This window comes from Pseudoliparis swirei, chromosome 11 (assembly GCF_029220125.1).
Source record: "Pseudoliparis swirei isolate HS2019 ecotype Mariana Trench chromosome 11, NWPU_hadal_v1, whole genome shotgun sequence".
Classification (NCBI taxonomy): Eukaryota; Metazoa; Chordata; class Actinopteri; order Perciformes; family Liparidae; genus Pseudoliparis; species Pseudoliparis swirei.
In genome coordinates this window covers 18,208,072-18,217,028 of record NC_079398.1, presented here as the reverse complement: position 1 = coordinate 18,217,028, position 8,957 = coordinate 18,208,072, and the positions used below count along the sequence as shown (strand labels likewise).

Here is an 8,957-nt window from a genome sequence, read left to right as displayed (position 1 = left end):
GGAGTAATTAGCGCTAATTGGCCATAATAGCCCTGTGCCAGAAACCGAGGGTGGGGTGAGGGTGGGGGGTGGGGGGGGGGGACTGATTTAGATGATTAAGAATATCTTGTGAAATTCCTTAATTAAGCATAAGCAAGATTTACCTTGGATGCAGAAACATGCTGTCATTTTAATTGCTCGCAATTCGCATCCAAACGATGCATTTCAACTGTAATATTTAGCCCCGGACATATATGATACTATTGCTTCATTAAGTGTGTACCTCTATGCAGACAGTGCACTTGCAATATCCTGAAATATAAAATGTGCATGGCAATTAGGGACTTCCCCTTATGTGGCTGCATGTGTGGCAGCTTGTTGCTGAAGGTGCAACCGCATTCCTGTGAGTTTTTTAAAGAAAAATCGATTGAACAAAAATGTATTAAAATGGTTTGAAAAGTCTATAAATGAAACAAGGAACCTGTGTTTGGAGTCAAGGTAGAATGCAAACTGACCCCAACGTGTCACGTGACCAGAAGACGCTGTGTTTCTTTAACGCCTTGAAGGAGACCTGAAGACTTCTTCTGGGAGCTGCTGCTGCTGAGTGACGTCAGACCTGCATATACAACCCGCATATATTACTAATAATACTGCTGCTATCTGATGCTGCACATCAACAGAGTGTATGAGAAGTTATTGTGACCATGTTAATTCTCCACTTGCATACTATAACGTTTGACATGCAGGCAAGATACACTATAACAAGTAGAAGAATAATAACCATAAAACTCGAATTGTACTTTTATTAGTTGATGTTTACGTGAAAATATTGACAAGAATGTCAAATTCTGGTCACAAACTCATAAAAACGAGCATTTCAAATACAAATAGAAGAAGAAGATAAACTAATTGCTATGAGAGTAAGAACTCAGGTTTGATACAAAATAAATAATAATACTATTCATAATAAAGTTGAAGCTTATGAATCCTGAAAAAATGGCAGAAAAGTCTTTAAAATGGACGTTTAGCTCAGAAAACAATAATTTCTTGACATCCTCTTCTCTTTATGGGGAAGCCCGACATCTTCTCTCGTGCTCCATAAAGTTGAAAAGATGATTTATGATCGAGTCGAACAGTTATGGCTCCTTGAGCATTAAAAGGCAAGAAGCTGCACGAGGGATACCTGCAGGCGTCGTGCTGCATGGAGAGCACTTGAACGTTGTTATCTTCACATGAGAACCTCGCCTCCTCCAGAGTCTATTTTGTATTTTATTTTTTGGTGTGTGTGTTGTTTGTGTGTCTGTGTCTGTGTGTGAATATAGGTATAACACGCTGCTCGCGTCCAATGATATCAACAGAAAGAAGAAAGAAGAAGAAAAAACCCCGAGTGTGGGTTAATCATTTACGCAGCCACTTAACACGCGGATGTGTATTTATTTACTTATCAGTATCAAGTCAATTTCCCTCCCCTGCAAGAGCACTTTTGCATGTCTGAGTACGATAAGGCACAACACAAACAATCCCCGGCAATCACTGGAAGGCCTCTCGTGGCCATTAAAAAGTCAGCGGTTCAAACTGGAGGAGTGGTTCTCCAACTCTCAAGTCCATATGGCCTCCCTTTTTTTTCTTTCTTCATCAAGAGGCCCTCGTAAACATCACTACAGTTAATAAAGTGTGTTGTGGTCAGCGCGTGTCCCCGAGGAGGCGCAGTGCGCGTAAAAACGCGCGTAAAAACGCATGCAGCGGCGAGAATGGACGCCGCCGCGCGCATGCAAGCAGCGCGTAGGAGGGGGGGGGGGGACACGAACATTTATGATCATGTGCAGCATGCGCCTTATGTTATTGTTAGTGGGAGGGGGAGCACATGTCTCGTAAGTGAAATTGCGCTCGAGGAAGAAGAAGAAAAAAAGGAGGCTGAGAAGCCCGTGTGGCGCGTATTGTCGCCGACGCCCCGCCTCTGCCGGGAGACCGTAAACCTGGCAGCCAGCTAAAACACACCGGAGCCAGCACCGAGCTCCCACTCAATCCAATTAAGGCGGACTTGAGGCGCTCTCCTACGTGTTCATCTATACGGGATCGACGTTTGAGACAACAGGAACCAGAGGGGCTTTTGGGTCCAACAAGAATAAGGAAAAAAAGGAGAGAAAAAAGAAGGAGAAGAAAAAGAAGAAGAAGAAAAAAACACAGAAGAGAAGGAGAGATTGCCTTGCCTTCTAATTTCTCCCTCTCCAGCCACAGAACAATGTCGATGAGCCCTAAGCATACGACTCCTTTTTCTGTTTCCGATATCTTGAGTCCCCTCGAGGAGAGCTATAAGAAAGTAAGTATGGAGAATAACAACTTGGGGGCGCCTCTCGCTTCTTACCGGCAGCCGCAGGTCTCTCAGGCGGCGATGCAGCAGCACCACATGGGCCACAACGGCGCCGTGTCCGCGGCGGCGTACCACATGACCGCGGCAGGTGTTTCCCAGCTGTCGCACTCGGCCATGGGGGGCTACTGCAACGGCAACCTGGGCAACATGGGCGACCTGCCGTCGTACCAGGACGGCATGAGGGGCAGCACCGCGGCCACCGGCTGGTACGGGGCCAACCCGGACCCGCGCTTCTCCACCAGTGAGTATAGCCATGCACCTGTGCGGTGGACTCCCGGTTTATACTGTATCGCGGTGCTTGTTTATGCTCATAGATTTTGCTTTCTTATTATTATTATTATTATTATTATTATTATCATTATTATTATTATTAGATAAAGCAAGAGCGTGCATTTCCTCCGCGGTGTGGGTGCGACAAGAAAAAAAGTGCCGAAAACATGATCACATAAAATCAATAATAATCTGCTCTATTGTCAATTTAAGATCAGATAATTTAGTTTGGTACAGTTTGATTAAAGTATTAAATTGACTTTGACACTTTTTACTCATGTCTTGAAAAATAAATATCATGCCACACTTCCATCCAGAGAAAACAAATCAACCAATCTTAGTTCTCAAATACATTTTTGTATGATTTTTTTTCTGCTTAAAAACTGAATTATTTTATTATAATCAGCAATTTTCTAACATGATTTTTTTTCTTTTGTCCCCTCCTCAGTTTCTCGCTTCATGGGCTCGTCGTCGGGCATGAACATGGGCAGCATGGGCAGCCTCAGCTCCCTGGCGGACGTGGGCAAAGGCATGGGCTCCCTGTCCAGCACCCCGAGGAGAAAGAGGAGGGTGCTCTTCTCCCAGGCGCAGGTCTACGAGCTGGAGCGACGCTTCAAGCAGCAGAAATACCTGTCGGCGCCGGAGAGGGAACACCTGGCAAGTATGATCCACCTCACCCCGACGCAGGTGAAGATCTGGTTTCAGAACCACCGGTATAAGATGAAGAGGCAGGCCAAAGACAAAGTGTCCCAGCAGCAGATGCAGCAGGACGGCGGCTCGTGCCAGCAGCAGCAGCAGCAGTCCCCGCGGAGGGTGGCGGTGCCGGTGCTGGTGAAGGACGGCAAACCGTGTCAAGGCAGCGGCCACACGCCCACCGCGCAGACCCTCCACCAGCAAGGGGGCAACCTCATGATCAACAACAACACGTCCGGCCTCGGGCAGCAGCAGCACCAGCAGCAGCAGGTGGGGAGCACGGGGCACTCTCCGGATTTGGCGCCGCACTCCTCCAGTCCGCCGTCGCTGCAGAGCCAGGTGGCCAGCCTGTCTCACCTCAATTCCCCCGGCGCAGAGTACGGCTCGGCCCTGCAGTGCTCGGCCCTGTTGTACGGCAGGACGTGGTGACAAGAGGCGCCGGCTATTTTAACCGATTCCTATATTTAAAGACACACACACACACAGGAAAAAAAGACGTCTTTCTACTGTAAATGTGCGCATCTGAATAAGAAGCCGAGTGAAGCTCTTCTTGAATTGTCACCCTTTTTTTTGGAAGGAAGTCGTGACTTATATGGAAGGAAGGAGGTGGAAAAAAAAATGTTGACCATGAAACTCCAGAAAAAGGTCTCGGGATTTATTTATGTAAATTATAATGAGACAAAAGACGAATCAGGAGTCATATAGGCCGCAGTATGTGAACCTGGAGAGGGGAAACTGTTGTATAAATCCCCCCCTCGCCCACCACGTGACTCTGATTTATATAGAATTTATTGTAAGCCGTAGACATAGCTTGTATATTTCTGTAAAAGGTTTGAATTTTAGCTATCTGTTGTACAAAGTTTTTTGACGCTATTTGCCAGTTTGTTGTCGTTTCATTGGTATTTGTATTCGTTTTATTTCTTTGTAACTTATATAGATGATATTTGACTTACTAAAAAAAACCAGTCCTAATAAATTATGGAAAACAAGACAGTTACGCTTTTGTGAAATATGTCAACACGTGCGGTGTTCGTTTTCTGCTATGGGTATTTTTTTCATTTAAAAAAAGAAAAAATAATCTATAATTATTAGGCGCATTGTGGGTACATCAAAGCAGACAGGTGTCGTTAAACAGGTAGAGTGTTGGCAAACTGACAGGACTAAACACTATCAACACTCGGGCTCTTATTTTGACATGTCAATTAAATGCCTATAGTTTCTCTTATTTTTATTCTCATGGTTTATCGTCCCGCGGGGCTCACATGCAGCAGCGTGCCCTGCAGAGTAAACCGACCCCGTTAGGAGATTTTTTTCCCTTCTTCTTTTGTCGGTGTTTGAGTGCGTGAGTCACAAAGGTGCAGGTCTTTTTTTCAACATCAAACGCGGAACGCTGCTCAAAAGAAAGAAAGAGAAAAGAAAGAGAAAAGGCTTATCGATGATAAATCCCTGACCAAACAGCGCGCGCATTCTTCTCAAATAACTCGCGAGGCCGAACGAGCTATATCAGCTGGTTGATCAATAATCAATCAGGGGGTATTGAAAGGGAAAAACAAGGTGAAAGGCTATTTGTGCCCGAGGTGTCTACAAACCAGCCCAAACAGTTCTGTTAGATTAGACTTGTGTTTTAAACGTGTTTGATCTGCTGTGATTTTTTTAAACGGTCGAAATAATGAAAACACACGACCGGTCTTTATTTTTTTATTTTTTTATTTCTCTTTTTCTCTAAATTGTAGGCTCTGTAAATAAAAGCCTATAATAATCATCAGGGAGTATTCTCCCGCCGCCTAATAGCGCTATAGGTATTAACAGTAAACAGTGCGGGTTGCTAAGCGACGGAGGTAACCACACAGGTGATTTTCTTCTTTCTTTTTTCGATTATACGGCTGAATATAAGTTGTCCAGTGTTGTGCTTATATGGCTATAATTTCACATAGTTTTTTTGGTCTGAATAAGATGCAATCCAACCCGAATGAATTTATTTATATTTATCTTTTTTTATTTCCAGGCCAGTGTTTGACTTGATTTAAAAAAAAAAAATCCTTGAATCATTTTATTTAATACGTTTTGAAGCGTATTTACCTTTTTATATAAACATGGCCTGCATTGATTCCTGGGTGTCTGTCGGTTGTTTTAAGATAAATGGTAATACTTTCATGGCTGCAATTTTGTAAACGCGCGAGCTGCATATATGTGGCCTTTCTGAACCTGCATCTGTCTTTGTTCCAGGCAACAGATTTTTTTTTTAAATTGAAGGTGCATGTTTTCCAAAAGTAGCCTCCTGGCCTCTTTTTGACCTGTACATGGATTTTTATATAATGGGCTTATTATGCTTTTGCATTTTCCTCCATAACTATAATATCCTATGTTGTAAATGACACATATTCCGTATATGGTTGATATTAAATATGTCTAACTCTTTTGAAGAAATCTTTTTAAAAAAAGATTTTGGGATTTATGGCTTTGAGTCAGCAGCACATTTTTGCTCATAATGTGTTTTTTTAATATTTCACAAGTGTGACCTAGTGACTTTTTACTCTAGTGACTACTTTCAGTCAACTCTCACTTTTATTTTCGAGACAAAAAAATATTTTGTATGCACATCTGTGCTATATATATATATATATATATATTTATATATATATATAAAAGATACGACTTGCCACCAAACCGTGCCCTTTTGTAAATGTGTGCGTACCCCTTTAAGACGTGCAGCAGCAGCAGCAGCAGCAGCGGGTTTTTAGGCCACCAAACAATCCTCCTCCTCCTCCACCAAAAAAAACAAAAAAAATCTTTTGGAGACTTTTAAGTGAAATCTTAACCAGCATCAGAAAACCATCTTCTATTGGGCATGTAGTTTTTTTTGTTCGGGTGGAGAAAAGTGAGAACTTCGGGATTACATTAACATGTCTTTGGCGCGGTGTGTGGTCTTTGTGCGCAGCTTGTAGCTGTTGAGAATGACTTGTTGGAAGCGTGTGTGCTCTCATCGCTCTCTTTTGTAGAAACTCCACAGTGCAACTCCCAAGTCCTCCACGGCTTTATTGGCGTGGGCTGGTCTCCGTGAACCCCGAGCAATTAGGCCCTAATCTCAAGGTAATCATATTTGAGTAAGCCACATGGCTGTTTGAATTTTTGATTCGCCTGTTTAGCTCCGGTGTCACCTTTTTGGGGTTGATATGGAGCATCCGGCTATCCGGTTTCACGCACATGGCTGGCTTTCTAAGAATGCATTTAGCAGATCAAAGGGATATGAAACATGTGATGCGGTTTTTTTTTAATGGAGGCGAGGCGATACATTCCACGAGAGTTGATTTCGCATATTTAATGTCGTCGTGACAAATCTTTAAAGTAGATTGTATTTTTTAATAAAAAATGCGATTAGATTTGTAATAAACTCAGTCTAAAGTTATTATCATGATTTAGTCTTGAAATCATTTTAAAAACAGTATTTCTTTCCACAATATTTAGATATATCTGGCAGTGTTCTCGGTTTTCAGGTGAATGTTCCAACATGGTACCTGGTGCAGTTTGTGGGAGTCAAGTGCATTTCACACTCTCTGGATATACCGCATATTTTAAATTATTAAATCACTCGAGGATGGATATTTGTGTGCATGCAGCAATGATTGGCTCATCCAAAACAAGAGTTTGCAGAGATTGCAGAAAACGTTAATGATGCACTTGAGAACGAGAGAATATATCCATAACTGAAGAAAAACAATGTATGAACATTAAGTAAAATATTAAGAGTAATACAAGAAATATAAAACAAAATGCCGTTGATTTCTTCCTCTTGATGAATATGTGAGGATATGTGCACGCGCGGATGTGTGCGTCATTAACTCGGCGCGTGGAGAAGCCTTGATAAAAACAACAAAACAAAACTAATATATTACAAATTAAAAACCGTGTAGCAGTGAATTTAAACGTGGCTTCTTCAAGTTTTATCTCATTTACTGTTTAAAATATATATATATTTTTGTGTGCTTTGTAAAGTTTTTGGTTGGGTGCTGTCCACGGTGCTGAAATACATACAAAATCAACACAAAAACGAGCAATAATGATAATAAGGCATTAGTTTGATTATGATTTGACCGAGAGATAAAAAATGAACCATCTATTTTCTTATGTGTAACCAAATAATTGTTTTCCCAAGGCAGTCTCTGTTTAGGGAATATAAAAAAATAACAGCTTAGACCTTTTTTTATCATTTTAAAAACACCTCCTTCCTCTTTCTTGAGTTTCTAAACATGTCTCTGCTGCAGGCCAAAGCATTCACGTATATCACAAATAGGACAATTACTCAGCAACGGCAATCACCCCCCTTTGGTAAATGTTATATTGTCAGCTATATAGCAGCAACAACAAAAAAACTTTAATTGTCCTATGTTTATCTGGTTCTTTAAGCCATTGTTAAAAGAGCGCAGGCGAGGGTCATTTGTGAGCTGAAATATACTTTGCATGCGAAGTGGAGCACAAGATGCTGTAATACTTGACCTTTCAGCATAATTGTCGCAGGCATGACATGCAGCATTCAGAGCTGGCTGAGTGGAATCCTTTCTCCCTATACCTTCCCTCTGGCGAACAAAGCACATTTTATGCATCTTTTGGTGTTCGGTTGGCTTTTGTTTCTTTCGATTGAAACGTCACGGGGACCACGGCTGCAATTTATCATCATTTAAATAGTACTGCATGGGTTGGAGGAATGGCACAATTCACAAGATTTCCCATTTCAATATGTGGACTTCAGACAGAAAACTATACCAGCTGTTTATCGGATTTGACATGACAGGCCCTTCACAACATCATGCTGCACAGCAAGATTGTAACGTTGAGGACATTAACGAAGACTGAGGGATGATCACGCATCCTTCAGACTCCATATTGAGCAGTTTCTAAAGTTAATATTCACAATGGAAGAACATCATATATACATATACATATATATATACATGTATATGTATATATCATATATATACATATATACATGTATAAATATATATATATGTGTATGTATATATATACAAATATTCATGTATATGTATATACATGTATATATCATATATATACATATATATGTATATATATATACATATATATGATGTACTTCCACTGTGAATATTAACTTTAGAAACTGCTCAGCATCAAGTCTGAAGGACTCACAACCAAACTAAAATGTTATCGCATTTTCTTGGAGATTTCTTTGTTTAGCCTTTAAGGAACCAAGTAAACTAATTCTTGATGATTGTTAATTACTTAATTTCATGTGCAAAATTAGCTATAGCACACCTGATGTTATTTAACTGTTCCTAACTCCTTTTTTTCCTGATTATTTAAAGTAAAACCAAAAGTCTGAAATGGCAAACACATACCGAATGACATTCTTTTGAAGAACTTTAATCTTTACTCTGATGTTGATGTCATTAGGTTTTTCCTATTTCCATAATAACCAAATTAGTGTTTTAACCCCTTCTGCTAAATCAGCTGACAAAAATGGCTGTGTCTACTACCGGACACTTGAGCACTTCGAGCACTGACTTTCAGTGCTTAGGGCGCCACACTGACAAAACCAGCAGAATTCAGTGCACTGAAAGTACCCCGCATGGCGCACTGCAAACGGGCAAAAAATGTAGTGTAAAACGATGGA

The 8,957-nt window shown here is 41.1% G+C and overlaps 1 protein-coding gene across 1 annotated transcript; it reads left to right on the top strand.

Annotated features, from left to right (window-relative positions):
* Positions 1-1,418: 1,418 nt before the first annotated feature.
* Positions 1,419-4,306, top strand: nkx2.1 (NK2 homeobox 1). The gene is made up of 2 exons (XM_056426606.1): positions 1,419-2,591; positions 3,069-4,306. The coding sequence occupies exons 1-2, from the start codon at positions 2,222-2,224 to the stop codon at positions 3,740-3,742; spliced, it is 1,044 nt and encodes a 347-aa protein (XP_056282581.1). The 5' UTR covers positions 1,419-2,221; the 3' UTR covers positions 3,743-4,306.
* Positions 4,307-8,957: the final 4,651 nt, after the last annotated feature.

Excerpts from the sequence above, each read along its gene's own strand:
- nkx2.1 (XM_056426606.1), top strand. The coding sequence starts at position 2,222 with ATGTCGATGAGCCCTAAGCATACGACTCCTTTTTCTGTTTCCGATATC. Across the intron at positions 2,592-3,068 it reads GGACCCGCGCTTCTCCACCA|TTTCTCGCTTCATGGGCTCG; the intron begins GTGAGTATAGCC and ends TCCCCTCCTCAG.